Consider the following 18,043-nt stretch of genomic DNA (forward strand, 5'->3'; position numbering starts at 1 on the left):
GGGCTGGAGGGGGAGGGGACACACCCAGGACAGGATGCCAGTCTGTCACAGGCACCCCTAGCGGGACTTGAACCCCAGACCCACAGGAGAGCAGGCACAGGCCAAAGCTGCCGTGGCATCGCACCGCCCTCATAAGAGAAACCACCAGATATAAAATGAAATGCATTGTAACGGAGCTAGTGAGAACTGATTTATTTCAGTATAAATAGTTGTAATTTATGTCTATTTTTGTGCCTAGTTTGGTGTTCCATGCTGATTGATTGTTTTGTTGTTCATTGCACAGTTTGTCATGAGGGGAGCTCCGCGGAGTTCTAGGGGTGGTCCCTTAACCATTGGGCGTGGTAGGGGGGCTGAGAGTGACTTGGGGGGGCTCTCCATCATGAGAGTGAATTGTACTGTCTGAAAAGTCTTTGTCAAGACTGCTGCCGAAAGACATGTACTCTGTAAATAAGAGTACATTCCTTTTACCCTGACTCCCGCGCCTGTTTTTAGTGGCTCTGTAGGGCCGGGGTACTCGAGAGACGGCCCGTCGGCATTAATTCTGTGGCCTGCGTCATGCTGAAGATTAATGCATTTTTCTTATAATTTGCGCTCAAAAGTAGCGCAAATATTAGGCAGTGTGACTTTATGTTTGCCTCATTTAAATGCGGTTGATACTCCTGACACTTTGCATTGTGTCAATTGTTAAATATTAAAATATAAAGATAATATTAGCCTATATTTAACGGCGGTCAACATCCCTGGTCATGAATTTAATCAGAAGTCGTGTGAAAACGGTAGTGCACCTTTTAAGGCGATGGCTACGGAAACCGCGAAAGTTAAAATAACGCGATCGGCGACAAATCATCACGACTCCTCATCTGTCATAAACCTTGTGAAAATGTGTGTACGTACTGTACATTATCTAATGATGGCGTCAAAGAAAAGGAAGATTGAGGATGAAAACAGAGTTTTCAACCCTGCGTGGCAAATGGAATTTGCCTTTGCGGAGATACTAGGTGGCAAACCAATGTGTCTCATTTGTCAGCAAACAATTGCTGTATTAAAGCGAGCTAATCTGCAACGCCGCCATGAGCAACTTCTTCATCCCGACTTCACCGTGTGCTGAAAAAAATCCTGACCTGCTTTGGATCTACGTATGTGTGTGAAAGCGCTTTCTCTGCAATGGGAATAATGTAACGACCCGCGTTACTTGTATTTAGCGGGGAAACCCGTCTAATGTGAATAGTTGCATTATGGGGAATAATGTGAAATGAGCGTGTGCAACCACTGGAGGCACGTAGGGGGAAAATAATGGGGTGGCTGTGTTTCGGAAGAGTTTGGGAGTGCTAAACAGGCTAGTAACGCTGGCCGTAAGTGCAGATCTGGGAGAAAAAGGGGTTCTTGACCCGAGAGAATGTGTTCCTGGTGCCAGTGTTCAAATAAACTGTTTACGATAAACATGGTCTCTGTGTTCCTCTTCACCCCATCTGAACCCATGGTGCTGCGTGGCACAATAACAAAGTCAAGGTGATGTCCTCGTCTGACTGACAGACATTTGACAAACTGTTTTAGAGCAGCGACCATTGAGCAACAGCCAGACTTGAAACCGCTTGTGAAAAGAATCATGCAAAGTCAGATTTCCCACTAGGAATAAGGACTTCTTTTCATCAGGGCTTGTGAACTATATTTGGTCAAGAATGTTTTGAGTTTGAGTACAAATGCATTTTTTTTTTATATGCATTAATATAGCAAAACAAACTTAGTTCACTTTTTTGTTCCAGATTGTTTTTTTTTTATTTTCATGTTCAGTACTATTTTAAATAGGACAAGGACAAGCAAGACTTAGATAAGATAAGATCGATAATACTTTGTTTGCACAAAAATTTGTGTTGCTTCACCAGCTCAGCAATCCGTTTACCTCAGACATCACACAAAACAATAAAACGCGCGCGCACGCACACACACACACACACACACACACACACACACACACACACACACACACACACACACACTATCAGAACCGCTTGTCCCATACGGGGTCGCGGGGAACCGGGGCCCAACCCGGTAACACAGGGCGTAAGGCCAGAAGGGGAGGGGACACACCCAGGACGGGACGCCAGTCCATCACAAGGCACCCCAAGCGGGACTCGAACCCCAGACCCACCGGAGAGCAGGACTGTGGTCCAACCCACTGCGCCACCGCACTCCCCTCAATAAAACGCCATTACATAAATACAAATCCATATTTCCATAAGTAATAAACTGCTTTTCTAAATCAGTAAAACTGCAAATGTTGTCTTAAATAAAGTCTTGTGACGCAAATTGTAATTTGCATTTTATGTGGTTTAAATGTGGCCCGCTTGGTCTCTGAACTTGAGTACCCCCTGCTGTAGGGGGAAGCTACAGCATTTTTAACATCAGTATTAGACGTGTGAAAGCGGAGCATAGTTTGGTACCTCGGTGTAATAGCATCCTCTTCTGGCACCAAGCAGGAACGATCTCCGCATGTTCGACGTCTCCACCTGATTGACGGCCGCTGCCATGTCGTAGAGAACAGTTGTAGAGTCGGAAGCAATTTTTGGGTTGCTGGAGTCGGTGAAAATGTTCCGACTTTGACTCCACAGCACTGGTCCAAACAAAGAAACTGACTATAGAAGAAATCATCCCTGCTTATCTAGGTGTACTACTGATGTAGCTAAAAATGTAACAGCAATTCTTCCCACCCAAGTCAGTGCTGGAAAACTTTTCTGCAATGAAAATAGTTACATCAGATTTAAGGGCTTCTGTGAAGGAGGATCTGGCAGAAGCAATTCTGTTTTTAAGAACAAGTTGGTAGTAAATTTTGGATTTGGACTGAGGGGCACGGTGATGCCGCGGGTTTGGCTGGGGCCTGGTAGGGGATCGAGTCTTGCTTGGGGCGCCTTGCAGCAGAGTGGCGTCCCACCTGGGGTGTGTCCCCTCCCCCTTCAGCCTCGCGCCGTGTGTTGCCATGACCGTGCTCAGGACAAGTGGTTGTAGACATCGTATGTGTGGATTTGGATTTTTGATTTGACCCCTATTCTATAGATACAATGTTTCTTTAAAAATTTAGTAGGGATGAACTTTTCAATCTTTTACAATATAATTATTTCATTTAATGTAATCTTTCATGCTACATTCAGTTAAATTTTATATTCAAACAATGCTTTAATCTGGAAAAGGAAAGGTTATGTACCTAATTGAGTTTATTTTAAAATGGTCATTTGTTAAGTTGCTTTAAGTTTTTTTTTTTTTTTTAAGTTTTCACTTTGAAATCTTAGTAGGATGTACTTCAGATTTTTGAACTGGTGAAGAAAGATGTTCCTGATTTTCTTTTATACCCTTTTACTTTATAACCTTTAGATAAAAATATAACCTCTTTTTAGTTTTATGTTTAATATTACTTAATGTTTCTAACTTCTATAATAAATAATATAAAAAAGCCACAATGACATAGCTATAGCCTTTAAACCCAAACAGGTTAGGGTGCTAAAAAGTGGCCTGATTATTCATGCTGGCAGTGATGTGTGCTTTCAGTCAATATAGGAAATAAAATTAGTCTAATTACAAATATAGGAGTCAGAGGTACCATAAACTGAGGAGTTGGAATCTAAGGTTTTGTGTACCAACTCTACAGACCTGTTTCAGTGGCATCAAAATGATCCATTAACAGAGACTCTACTCAGTCACTTTAAATCAAAAGGATATTTTATTCAGTAATACCTTATAACGCAGTTGCATATCTTTGGCAAAAATAAAACTTTATAAACATTTTGTTAACAGAGGCTGGCATAGAAAACTCATAAAACTGGCGCACCGCTTGAGTGCAATGAATTGGCAGCTTTGGGAACAAATAAAAGTCCAAATTAAGCTCTTATAATCAAATCTCAATAATAGGCAAATAACATACAAGCTCTGTCACCGTGAACAACCAAACGGCCCGTAAACATAACTTTGTGAATACTGTGCAGAACTGAATGGAAGACCTGGTGCCTTCGTCCCCGGGATGCGACCCCACCCACAGCGGCCAGCGACGCCCCCTACAGATACCCGCGAAAGGGAGGAATTTGTGAACTCGCCCACGTGAAGCCGCTCCGAGCGTCGCTCCCGCGGTTACTGCACCTCTTTTGCACGTCCCGACTCGCAGACAGGAACAACGAGCGTGTTCACAGCTAAGCGGCCTGACGACCCCCCACTCCACCCCAACAGTTTCTATGGCAACAAACCAGGATGAGATAAATAAATACTGTATGGAAGTGAGCGGTGGCTCTGCTCGATGGCAGTGAGGAAACCTCCAGGGGAGGCGGGCTACATGTGTCGTCGAGGAAGGGATGGGGAGATCTGCGACCAATCACAACCCAAATCACGCGACCTGAGCACAAGCAGGTGCACAAAGTCTGATGTGGGCGTGGCCATCCCCCTCCCCACCCCTCCCTCTTCAGCTGTGCACCTTGCATAGACTCTTAACAGAAACACCCAGAAGCTCTGAACACTTGAGTTTGCAGTGTGGAATTCTGGACAGCCAGCACCACTGACTCCCGGAAACCAAACGTGACCTGAAATCCAAACATGCGGAAGGCATCAGAACCGAATTACCATAAGGACACTAATAAAAACAGAACAAATAGGGGGGAGGAGGGACAGGAGGCTCCGGAGGGTGACTGGATATTTACTGTGGCCATTTTGTACCCTTTCCAGCCTTTCCCTCCTCCGGCCCCTCCAGGTCGCAGGCCTCGTACCCCCAAACCTCACACACCCAGAACAAACCCAGTATCTGCCCCACCGCAGGGCAGATGTGAGCAAAGGAAGAGAAATATCAAACTGTGTCTCCCACAGCTGGGCACCAGTTCAACACCCACCACAGGGTCAACATGCAAACAGCGATACAAAAATAATATATATTTACATGCCTTAAAGGCTGTTATTGCATTTTTTTCCTCCTTTGAATCTCATCACCAAGCTCATAAGGTTTGATTCAATTTCCACCCTGACCAGGGCTTCCGAGAGCTGCAGTAGCAGACTAGAACCTACTTCGTCATCCGTGCCCGACGCCCCCTCCTTCCAGATGGGGACCATGCAACTCCTCATCTCACCAAACACTTTCCAGTTTTTCCACTTCGATCCTCCAGCACCCAATCAGAAACCATGCATCTTTCCTTTTATGGCTTATTCCACCAGTTTGAACAAATATATTGCCACGTGTGTCAGACTCTGGGAAGCATCAGTTTTAACGTATAGAAAAATGAAGACAACACTGCCAGGAGGAGAGGGAGGTCTGGGGGCAAAGGTCAGAGATGTCTACTTCCTGTTGTGCTTGGCGCTCTTGGCACTATAACAGGTGGTCTCGCCTTCGGAGGAGAGGCCGGCCAGGTGCAGCAAGGACCCCGCAGCCTCCTTCAGCTCCTCGTCCACCTCGACTCTGGGCTCGTGCCACACCCTCTTCCCCAGGGTAGGCGTGGCCCTTGGAGGGCAGGAATGCCCCACCCTCTTTGTCACAGCAGCCCCATCCTCCCCCGCATCTGGTTCGGAGTCTTCATCGCTGTGGAAGCCCTCGCTGCCGGCGCGGTGGGCCCGCGGGGAGTGGGAGGGTAGGGGGGCGGAGCCAGAGCGAGGCACCCGCCGCAGCGAAGGGAGGCTGCTGTACGTGTGGTCCTGCTTCGGGTCCCCGCCACTATCCAGAACCAGGTTCCTGCAGGACAGGTCAATGGGGCCATCCTGCTCGTCTGGGACAGGGTGACACAGAGACACAGACGAGGGTATAAACTTAACTAGCAGAAACACTCAGGCTCGCTGTCTTATCGCACTTTTACTATGGCAAGTGTACTGTTATTGTACGCTTCTGGCTTCTTTCTGTTCGTTTACTAAACCTGTACAGAAATATGGCAAAAGGTAATGAATCTCTGTATCTGTTACCACCTAACATACACGCACACAAGAAAGCAGCCTCTCGCCCAATGAGCGTGTGGAGTGCAAGTTAGTTAATGCAGGTAATCTATCGTTCGAAACTAAACAGATTAATGGAAACTTTATTGAACAGAAGCACAGCAATGAACTGGGAAGAGAAAAGTGTAAGAAAACCTCAATGACAGAGAGCCAGGGAACGTATGGCACAGGAAGCAGTGAGGTGCGGCACAGGAAGCTACAAGTTAAGCTCAGGGAGGGATAGAAATCGGGGGTGAGCTGACTCTCTTACATCGGTCAGCATGGAGCTCAGGGGCGGAGTTTAACAGCATCATGGCAGCGGCAGCATCAATGTCAGAGTCTGAAAGGAAAACATGCATGTCACACACAAGGTGTGTGTATGGTACGCAGGTGAGGGTGTGTGCGCGTGTCTTTCTACAACTGACGAGGGACCCGTAAACCAAGCACACCAGAGTGAAAGACTAATGGGAATGAGGGCACAGACAAATGTTAAGAGGATAAAGACACACCTTTTATGGGGCAGGTCTGTTCCCGCAGGACAAGGTGACGGGGAGGCGAAGAGGCGCTGTGGGCAAAACACACTTGAGTCACGACATCGATGAGCCGGCGGAGTCACCCCGACACCACATCACCCAATCATCCTTCAGATCCCACTGCCTGTAGCCCTGCCTGACCACCCTGTCCCCACCTGACCCTCCTGCCGCCATGGGCACATAGCCTTACCTAGGTGGGGAGGCTGGGGGAGTGCGGAAAGCATTGACTGGAGGGAAGTGCTGCTTCTTCAGGGCCTGGAGCAGGTAAGGCCGGTGCTCGGGATCCACACACCACAGGGACCCCTTTCCGCTTGGCTGAGGGGGTTGGGAAGGGAGGGAGGTTACAAAAAGTCAGAGTCTACACGTCTGTGTGCGTTGGGGGGGGGCGAGAGCAGCATTGAAGGAAACAGTTTGTGTAACACCAGGACTCTGCCCTGTCTGAACCACTTGCCAATGAAAAATCTTTACTGGTTGGCTGTCACTTATCAGTTGAACTGATTGAATTAACACACACAGCAGGTTACACAGAGGGGACATGTAATTCAAAAGATTCATTAGGGATCCAGCTGTAGGACCTTTGAGGATGCTGCTTAACTGAACTGCTTCAGTAAAATATCGAGAGAGACAAACTGGTAACAATGTTAAGCTGCTGTGAACAGACTCAGACACAAGTGATGTTCTTTTAAGCCTCAATCATTTCTACAAAGGTGGCCCTTATATTATGACATACGTGAGTTATGACAACATGGACTTACAAAGGCTGATCCATCGGCATTTTCATATTATATCAGAGTCCCGAATTTGGTCATAACGCCTAACACTGACCGCTCCACCTACCGTACGACACGACTGACTGTGCACGGCGCGAGGAACCGTATTTCTTTAAGACTTGGTGCGTCTACCAGCGACTGCATTTTATTTTCATAAATGTGTAATTTCCATAATGTTTTGCTTGCAATTCCATTCAAAGTTTTTTCTGAAATATCTAGCAAATGGTGGTGCAGAAAAGAAAAATTCAGAAAAACAAAAACAGCATAGATGAAACTACTATACTAAATGTATTACTATTCTTTATTACTGTTATTTTAACAAGAGAAATGTATGAAATTGGTGAAAAAAGATAAAGCCTTGCCGGACAACGAATAATTTGGGCATGTTAATATTTTACATATCCTTATGATTTATTTCCTTATGGTTTATATAATACGGCATAAGGGGGTTTTCAACTTACGACAATCATTGGATCAGAACCATGTTGTGAGCTGAAGACCACCTGAGGCCTGGTTTAATTGGCTCGCGGACCACTGCACGGAGGAATAAACATCACCTTGACTCGACTGCCAGTGATCTTGAACAGGACGGAGGATATGCGGACGTGTGTCGCTATGGCAACGGAAACCAGGTCGCGTGACTGGAGAGTTAGAGGAGGAGCCGAGAAACCATTAGTCGACATCTCCATAAGAGACTCCGAAGCAATACTGACCTTACCCATACCCTTACTATAGTAACTTAATCCATACATAGAGAGATTAATAACTACAAAAACAACCTGCAAGACAGCCACAGGAAACACCATCCATACACAACACACCACACACAGCCCTGCTGCACACTATTCACTGCAGTTCTACAGAACTGTGCAAATGAACAAGAAAAAGTGTTTTTATTAATTCTGCATGAATCTGTAAAAATCCAAGATGAGTCACCACATTGCAAACTGAACCTCCAGTTGCCCCAATTGGGAACGAGGCAGAAAGGAAGGAAGGAAGGAAGCGGGGAATGCGCCCTTGGGCTTTTCTAACGGCCCCTCTGGAGCAGTAAATCTGCTAAAACTCCCGAGGCAGAGGCTAAATTTAGGAGGGGGAGCCATGTAAACACGGTACTCGGCACTGGGCCCTATGGACCTCACCACTAGGTGGAGATGTTTGCGTGCACTGCTGTCCTCCACATCACTAGATGGAGCTCTGTCCTTGCACCCTTCTCTTCCAGATACCTGGGAGACAGGATCTCAGCTGAAACACAGCCATGCTAATAAGAGGTGTGTATGAAAAAGAGGTGATGTGTATCTTACATGCTCATTGTGTCAGACAGCATCTGTCATTTAACCCATTCCTCATATGCCTCTAATTATTCACATTGCTGACATTAAAACCTCACATCTCACCTTGGCCAGGCTCTTGTCCACCTTGCGGAAGCACTTGTTGAGGGAGAGGTTGTGCCGTACTGAGTTCTTCCAACCAGCAGGGGCGTTGGAGAAGTACGGGAAATGCTTCTGAATCCAGCCGTAAATATCCTTGACGGGGAGGGACTTGCCGGGTGACTGCTCGATGGCCATGTAGATGAGTAAGGAGAAGGAGAAGGGAGGTTTGGACTTGAGCAGGTCCTTGCCCTTGTCATGGCCCCCCAGTAGCAAGGAGGATGGAGAGACGGACGAGGAAGACGCCGCGGATGCAAGGACGCGTGGAGACCTGGACTCGCCCTCAATGTCGAACAGGGAGCCGCTGGCAGCTGATGCCTCGACTCCGCCCAGGGGGAACTTCTGCAGCAGGTTCTCATTGAGCCAGTTGAGGTTGGTGAGCTCCTCATCATCACTGTTGGCCCCGCCCACCCCATCCAGACTGGTGGGACAGGGGCTGGCAGCGGCGCTCCGCGCCTCGGGGAGTGTGACTGGCCCTAAGGCCAGGCCCCCGCGTGCCACCCGCTCCTCCTGCGCCGTTCCCGCTTTCTTATCTGGCGACATCCCGATGCTCGGGCCCATCAAACCAAGAGGGGCTGTGGAGGGGGGGTGGAGACAAATGCCAGTAAATTAGCATGAGAGTCATGGAGAAGAGCACCCCACCATCCCGCTAGAACACTTCCACCAGGAGAGCCGGGCTACCGATCCACGGAGCCTGTCTGTCAAGCGTCTGAGCGATCGGGAGAGCAGCGAGCACCCAGGGTCCGACACACATCTCTAGCATTCCGTGGCGGCTTGTTTCTGTGCGGGATGGTGAGGGGGAGGGCAGATTTACTTAGAGGAGCTGCCGCCATGGCAACCGAGCACAGCTAAACCAGTCGCCATGAGCGCAAGGATGATTCATCACATCCGAAACGGGAACGATGGAATATGTGAGCAGCGGGGAGACCTCCGTACACACAGCGCACACTGATGTGGGCCTCAGCGTGTGTGTGTGTGTGTGTGTGTATATCCGTGCATGTGGTCACACGGGGCTCGCCCTGTGTAAGTAGGACACTCTGAATAATGATCCACTCAGTGCATCTTCATCTCCATCGCCACCACCTGTTCACACACACATACGACAGATGGATTACCCAAACCCCCGAAACACTACACACTTGACACGAAGGATACAAGGACTGCGCGAACATTCAGCCCCACATACACACCATCAGCTCGACCCACATCAGCCACGCAAACCTAAGCTGCTCCGAGTGCTTTTAATCAGCTGCCTGTGAAAATTAATTTGGGCTGCTCAGTGTGTAGCGCTGGTGCCTTGCCACACCCAGGCTGTGCATTTGGACACAGGTTCGCATCCCTCCCAATCTCTGCGGAGTTTGCATTGTCAGCCACATAGCAAATGCACTGGGTGCTCAATGGGGGACCAGAGTGTTATTAGAGATGAACTTGTGCCCTTTTGGTGTTTTCTCTACACAAGGATGGAGTAGTAAGGAACCAGAACCTCAGCAAGGGTCCAGAACAAGGCGTCAGTTCATTATCTCTATCGCCCACACGCGAGGAAAAAGATGCGGCGGTGTAACTTTTAAAGTGACCTTCTGCTGCAGAGAGCGAGTTCGCCAATATTGAAAAGCCTGACAGGTCTAACCGAAAACAACAAAATAAACAGAGACCAAAAAGGCAGATGCAAGTTCAGCAGAGCGCAGTAAACGTATTTAAAAAAAAAAAAAAAAAAAATTCTAAAGCATAATAATCCTGAAACTGGAGTGTGAGTCACCGCAAAGACAGCCATGGCATTGTGGGGTGGGGGGATGTTCGTCATTGTGACGTCACCGCTGCTGGAGCAGGTGCCCCACGTGTGGCTCTGCGGCTCAATGGTGCGTTGCCGTGACAACGGAAGCCCTGCCCCCTGAGAGCAGCTGACACGCCGCAACGCCGAGGGAAAGAGGAAGTGGCTGTTGTGCTCCTTTGGCAAGCGAATAAAAAAGAAGGTCTTGGCACGGTGCGGACGGGGGCCTCCAGCCGCAGCCGCGCCATGGGGCGGAACCCGTTTCCCCAGACGGTGCACAGAGGAAACAGGACAAATCGAGTGTTGTTCCTGATCTCAGCTTTCCTCCCACTCTGTGACACCAGTCTCCTCCTGTAAAACGACAGGAAGGAGGAGAAGATGCAGAGGAAAACACTGTTTGCTGGAGGTTGAGTGGCTCATTGCTGTCCTAGAGGAACAACACCCCCCCCCCAACACACACACACACACACAGATACATGGCCACACAGCATTCCCTGCTTTAAAAAAAAAAAAAAAAAAAAAAAAAAAACCATTTGTTGAGGCCAGAAAGGCTGACAAAAAGAAGCAGCGTTGCCCAGCATATCCTCCAGCAAAGACCACGATGCCATCAGCAGGGCCTTTGGGGAGGTGGGGTGCGACCCCACATCCTACTGCAACAGGGGTGAGCTCAAACACAGCACCCAAAAACATGATGCCAACCTGGGAGCTGCTTATTTGCCAGCCCGATTGTAAAAGGTCCGACTCTTCATCACCACCCTGGGTTGTAGTGTTACCAAGGCAACCAGGGGTAACGACCCCCTTGGGAAATGTAACCCCCCCCCATCAGTCAATTCTACTGTTCCTGGACATGAGTTGGGAGGGGGGACAGTAGAAAAAGTGTACAGCCGGAGAAGAGGAACGAGTGATTGCTGAACACGGGTCACACGGTCAATGAAGCCTGTGTGCGAGTGTGCGTGCACGTGTGTGTGCACACGTGCCTGTATGTGAGCGCATGTCAAGGCTCCAACACCACAGCCTCTTCTTCACCAGACTCTTGATTCTGCATCATCCCAAGGACCCTGTTGCCTTAGACGTGACCCTATGACCCGTTACCCTTATGGTCACTCCTGCACACACCACCTTGAAACACACACCTGCTCCACGGCAGCCGCAGTGCAACTCCCTCCCACAGACCAGGTAACTCCAGGAAGACCCGCGGGGGCCACCTTCACCGCCATGTTGCCCATGGCAACCAATTTGCTTCCAGAGGGAGGGGGCAGTTGGAGCCTCTGCAAGTTGGTGGTCTCGATCGACGGCATAGAGGAGCAAACGGTGTGCTTTTACACCGCACTACAGCTATTGGGGTCCCTCGGAACAGGCCGATTCACGCCGAGCGCGTGCACACGCACACACAACTAATCAAACAATGTATCTAAATGTGTGGATTGCTTGGCTCAGGTTCAAGAACACCCCGACTAATTGTGCATGCCATACACCGGGCCCAGCACTTCCTGCTAGTACCCGTCAGTCAAAAAACCACCCCCCCACCACACTCACACAGCTCAAAGTCGAGGCATGGGACACCCCCCAGCAGGTGGAGGGAACACAGCCCCTTCGGGCAACATACTGTATTAACAGCCATCCATCTCGCACACGCTGCCAATTACAACTACGGCCCTTTACCACGTTCACTGGTGTGAGTGCACGCGTGCGTGCATGTGTTCCCTCTCCAATAAACAACATCTGTGAAGGACTACCTCGGGCTACAGCACTACCGCGGTAGAGGGACGCGAACACAAAACACAGATATCGTTTCCCCTACAACGGCAGCCTGCCTGGGAAGCGTTCATGTGATCACAGTGGAAACCGCTGCTGCCCTTCATGGTAAATTTAAACTGAAACTGGTAAATTTCACAAATGCTGAGTAGGTCATAAAAAGTGATGCTCTTGCGGAACAAGGGACCCACGATGCGAAGCGGTGAGACACTCGCTGCAGGGCGTGTCCTCGCTGTCCACCGTCACCGTCCACCGTGAGAGCTGCGGTGTAGCCACACCCCCCGTGCAACGCCCGCAACCCACTGCATGTTCAAAGTAACCTGTTTTACACCATCATAACTTTGTTTACACGTTTGAATACAAGGTGCAGGCTAAGCGCTCAGATTTTTGATGTGCCAGTGCTGTGGGGACGGAGGACAGTCCGCCTGCAGCAATGCATCACAGAGGTGACCTCCTCACTGGACCACTGAGAAGAGGCGGGGCTCCTGCCACTGAGAATAAGCCCCGCCCACCGACTCAGGCGGTACACAGTAATCGGTTCGAGGTGGAGCGTAGCTAGAGGTCCCGACAGAGTACTGGGTAACACACGTCCACTTGATACACCTGCAGGACGACACCTCCTCTCCCTCTCATTGTCTCTCTACAGCAGTGCAGCACATCAGCTGGACCAGGATAGAGAAGCTGAACGTCAGAGTGGACATTCGGATGCTGCGTGACCTCCAGTTAGCCCCTGTGTGTGTGTGCGTGAGGGAGAAAGAGTGTGTATGTATGTGAGAGCGACAGAAAGAGAGTGTGTGTAAGAGAAGGAGAGAGTGCGTATGTGTGTGAGGAAGAGAAAGAGAGTGCGTGTGTGAGAGAGAGTGTGTGTGAGAAGCAGAGAGTGTGTATGTCTATGTGTGTGAAAAAGAGAAAGAGTGTGTGAGAGAGAGGACCACAGTGGGGACGGCTACCACGTGTCCGAGTCACTCACAAAAACAATGAATCTCGCGCAGATGTTGCTGAAGCGAAGCCGCAACGGTAGCTGTACCACGCGGTAAAACCCCTGCGCACTGTGGACACACTGACTGAGGTGAGAGGAAACGGGAGTGAAACGGCTCTCACATTTCTACACATTTACAGCGATGTTCATCTTCAGGAGGAGAAGAGAACCGGGAGCGCGAGCGCGCACACAGATACACAGACACACACACACAGGCACGACTGGGTATTTTACACAATTCAATTCGGAATTCCTCCCCCCCTACACACACACACACACACACTGAGGTAGCAAGCCAAGGTTCAACGGGCACATCAGCCTTCCTGTGTGTGACACAGCGAACGACTCTTACTTCACTTCAGGCGCCTGAAGAGCCCCGCGCGCGAGCCGCCACACAACACAACAAGAAAATACCTGTTAAACGGCGCAGTCCGACCGCATGGCCAACTGAGCTCCGGTGACACACACGACAACTGGAGTCGCTCGCGCCACAGCGACGCGGACGAGCGAGAGGACAACGAACGAGACGACTTTTCCGCGTGCCCGAAACGCGCGCTCCTCGCGCTGTCACACGCAGTTCCGCGAGCTCGTGTACTCACGCTCGTGCATGGCATGCCCGTTCCGGAGCGCCGCTGGGACCCGTCCGCGCAGCTGCCCGCCTCGCTCCACTGTCACAAAGCAGCGCCGCGAGGACCACCCCCTTCCTCCCGCCGCCGTCGCCAGGGCAACGCTGCCACGTCAGCCAATCGCAGCGCGGCGATGCACCGACGTTCAGGAAGTGCGAAGGGTCGCGCGCCACGCGTTCGCCATTTCGGCTCAGGAGCGACTTGTTTACTCAAGAGTGGCGGGGCCGCGCACTGGCCACGTGATGACGTGTAACGTCCGTTTCCTCTTTTGACTCCTTTTTTTTTTTTCTTTTTTTAGTTCTTCGACACTTCTACCCCTCTGATCCTGTTCTTGGTGCACAGAAATGCGTTGACTTACTGTGTGTCTTCCGTTAAAACCCGTTCAAAGTTACCGTGTCGCTGACGGGGACCGGAGAGTCAGCGTCAGGCACGTGCGGCGCGTGCTGGACTCTGAGCCAATGAAAGAAGGGCAGGATGCCTCATGGAGGACCCGGGGGGGGAGCGGGTGTATCCACGAGCTCTGCAGTCCGATTGACTTCACGAGCAGATGACCCGTGTCAATTAAACACACGCTGCTCACACAAGGGCGCTGTTATCTGATACAGCTATCTCTCACACACTACTTGTTTTATATAACCAAAGTTTGACACAGATCGGTTGCGTAAACCGGCTGGTGCCCTTTTTCAGAACAGAATTTGCACAGAGTCGTATCAGAAACGGGAATCAATAATAAGAGACTGGACTGCCTTAAAAAAGTACTTCAGTCAAATGTTAAACGTTATTTGATGATTCTAAATGACACACATCATACTTGCATTGTTGTGTCTAAAAGAATATGTACAGTAAAAAAAACAGCATGATTCCACTTACAGACCTTCAGTCCTAAGTTCTCCGTTTCCTGGGTGTGTATCACAGCGACCACATCACACACAGTTCGCGTCTTGTTTTGTTCTTGTCCTGCTTATCAGTGTGTATGCTGAAGCTAATGAGATACAGGGCAGTGTGTGTGTGTCACCTCAATCATGGCTAAGGGCACTGTCTGTCTGTCTGTGACTGAGTGGGGGCGGGGCTAAACCTGAGCTCTGGCTCCGCCCACAGTCACCACTTACGATTTTCCCTTGCGGTTTCAGTAATGGAAATGTTGAGTCGTGTCGTGCTTTGTGCCTGAAGGAGGTACGGGGACTGGGCTTCGATCGGGGTCGCTCGAAGCCCATGAAGGTCACCCTTCGGACATCCATCAGGACTCGTCCTGGGCAGTGTCCATCGGTGTCCTTCTGGACCCAAGTCCAGTTCTCCAAGCCAAGGTGAAGAGCTGCAGCTCCTGTCCTGAGGGCATTTGAGGACCCCGCCACATGTCCCAGCAAGTGTGTGCCTTCTGAGTATCATCTCACATGACACAGATGGCTTTTTTGCGAGGGACAGTAAGACCATTGTGTCCAGTGAGGCCGTCTGGTCCCACAGCATCCTCAGCCTTTGGCTCGGGCCACTTTTCAGGACAGCTGAGGCTCTGCCCAGGGGATCCACATCTTTAACCCACTTTACTCACTCAACCACTCTTTATGTCTTATGATTTTAGTAATAACTGCAACAACTTTTTCCTCTGTTAAACAGCTCTCTTCATCTCATTGCTTGACCTTTGACCCGGGGACATGTTTTTCTCCTACTGACCAGCTCTCATTTTCCTGTGCAAACCAGATCTCATTTCATGTAAAATGTTTCAGCTGCTGTCTTTAATTTACGCTGATTTATTTAACACTTTTCTCTAAAGCAACTTACAGCGTGAAGCTTCTCACGCTGATTTACCCACTTATTGTAGCTGAGTAATTCAGGGTAAGCCTCGAGATCAAGGGTACTACAGCAGAAGGTGGGATTCAAACCCAGGTCTGTCCAGTCCAGAGGCAACAGAACTGCAATTACACCACCTGTTGTGTTGGTTTATGGTTCAACTTCACCTGAACTCAGATAACACACCTGTCTCAGGTGTGCGAGACCAGCCAACCCCACCTTGGTCTGCTTCTGTTTAGTTGCCCTTGGAGACCAGCTTCCTGACCATTCCTGTTACCGTGTTTATTAGGAATCATAGTCAGGCGTGGTCTCGGTAAAGCCACCATGGCCCTCTGGCCGCAGTTCTGAGAGGAAGGTAGGGCTACACAGGAGGTGGGGCTATGCAGGGGGGTGGGGCTAAGTGGAGGCAGGACCTCCCAGGGCTGTCTAGGACTTTTGATAGGAAAGTTCTTTTTAATGTTTATTTTTTTATAGTCTATTATTTGATTTTTTGAACAGCACAGGGTCAAAAGAGCATACGGAAAGACAGCACACTGAGAAAATATGTCCATGTACATAGAGTGAGGACTCCAGTATATCACAGCTATGATCAGGTAGTAAGGGGGTGCGGTGGCGCAGTGGGTTGGACCAGGTCCTGCTCTCCAGTGGGTCTGGGGTTCAAGTCCCGCTTGGGGTGCCTTGTGATGGACTGGTGTCCCGTCCTGGGTGTGTCCCCTCCGGCCTTATGCCCTGTGTTGCCGGGTAGGCTCTGATTCCCCGCGACCCCGTATGGGACAAGCAGTTCTGAAAGTGTGTGTGTGTGTGTGTGTGTGATCATGTAGTACTTTGTAATAAACTCTGGAAGGGTGTCCAGATATTCCAGAATTCATTAGAATTGTCATGTAGATCAAATGTTGATTTTTCAAGATCAATAGATTTAAACACTTGAGTCTTTCACATTTTCAGAGGAAATTTCTGGTATTGACCACAAGATTAAAATGCATTTTTGTGACAAATATGTACAAGTAGTTAGTCTATGTACCATAACATCATCAAGAAGTGAGTTTGGATTGTGATTTAATGAGAGAATATTTGGAGGGAACTCAAGTTTTCTGTTAGAAGTTTCTTGGATGGTTGTGTAAAACCCAGTGCAGTAAACTTGTATCTGACCGCATTCCCAGAATAAATACACCAAAATGCCTGGAGAGGCTTTGCATTTAAAACACAGCAGAGATGAACATACTGTGAAGGTGCACAGCAGTGAGGTAGATTTTACAGATGAACTTGAAGTTTTGTTCCTGGATACTAAGGGAGGTGCAGGCAGGGAAGACTTTAGCACATATATATGACCATTCATGGTCACTAAAAGACTTATCAAGGTCCTGTTCCAAAATCTCCCTCGGTGTATCAAAAGAGCCAGTACCAGTGCTTGGTAAAATGGTATATAATGGTAAACAATGGTCAACAGTGGTATACGGTATAATGCAGAAATCATAGTCCTGGAGTTATTTGGTGTAATGAGCTGTTTCTCATCTTTTGTTAATTCTGTCTATATTCTGTTCTCTTCTTCTAAAGGAACAATATAGTGATGTAGTTGTAGATATTTATACAAATTTGTCTTCGGTACATTGACATTATTTCTTAAAGGGTTGAAGCTCACCAGCGATTGGTCTGCAAATGGAAATGAAAAGTCCACAAACACCCCTTTAGGGAGCCATTTTTGGAGCCAAATTTGGCGAGTAGTTGGGGGCGATTCTGGGTCGGTTGAAAACTTGTAGTAAGAATCACTGACCTTGACATTTGCTCTTCAGTCAGTTTCTTACTTTTGATATTTTAGATTATTTTACTGTTTATGTATTCATGTCCGCAAAGGGAGGAGGGGTCTGGACCCGACAGCAAGGAGGGCCGTGTTCCTAGAGAGCAGAGCCTTTCAGCTGGACTCCTGGGTACTAATCCAGTCATGGTGATGATGATCTCCAGCCATCTGCCCTGCCTCTGGACCCCGGGGTACCAGTCAGCTGACCTGGGGGGGGGAGGGGTGTGCTCTGGGTGCTCTGGGTGCTCTTGTCTCGCTCTCCCACTGACTTATCTCCTTGCGTCCCGTATGACAAACGCAATGAAAAAAATTTAAAAAACAGCAGTTATATTTAGAAGCTGCTTTGCATTGAAAACAACAACATCAGAGTGAAGCAGGTTATATTTTCCTGTGGTCTGTCCTGCCCAGACACTGTTCCTGTTGGGGCATTTAACGGTTGTCTTGTGGCCAAGTGCTGCACAGCAGCTATTCTGTAAAAACGCACATACTAGGGAATGAAGAGGGTTTTCATTTTATCTCCTTATTTTATTTATTTATTTATTTATTTATTTTTTAACACACCAGCCTGTTTTAACTTTCAGTTCAAAGATCATATCCTCCCTCCCACACAGACAGACACCACTGATGTTTGACCCGAAATACACATAATTCCCATTTCCTGTCAATGAAAAAAAGCTCCA

At 48.8% G+C, this 18,043-nt stretch overlaps 1 protein-coding gene across 5 annotated transcripts; it reads right to left on the bottom strand.

Annotated features, from left to right (window-relative positions):
• Nucleotides 1-3,718: 3,718 nt before the first annotated feature.
• LOC108930874 (forkhead box protein N2-like) lies at nt 3,719-14,813 on the bottom strand. 5 transcript variants are annotated; one of them, XM_018746349.2, is made up of 6 exons: nt 14,658-14,813; nt 8,623-9,230; nt 6,649-6,773; nt 6,435-6,490; nt 6,197-6,265; nt 3,719-5,726 (listed from the first exon to the last, which is right to left on the bottom strand). In XM_018746349.2, exons 2-6 carry the CDS (start codon nt 9,214-9,216, stop codon nt 5,302-5,304), a joined length of 1,269 nt encoding a protein of 422 aa, XP_018601865.1. In that variant the 5' UTR covers nt 9,217-9,230; nt 14,658-14,813; the 3' UTR covers nt 3,719-5,301. The 5 variants fall into 5 exon arrangements, with proteins under 5 accessions (XP_018601865.1, XP_018601866.1, XP_018601864.1 ...); XM_018746350.2 differs by having other exon boundaries at nt 14,654-14,813; XM_018746348.2 differs by lacking the exon at nt 14,658-14,813 and adding an exon at nt 13,757-14,341.
• Nucleotides 14,814-18,043: the final 3,230 nt, after the last annotated feature.

This window comes from Scleropages formosus, chromosome 3 (assembly GCF_900964775.1).
Source record: "Scleropages formosus chromosome 3, fSclFor1.1, whole genome shotgun sequence".
NCBI lineage: Eukaryota > Metazoa > Chordata > Actinopteri > Osteoglossiformes > Osteoglossidae > Scleropages > Scleropages formosus.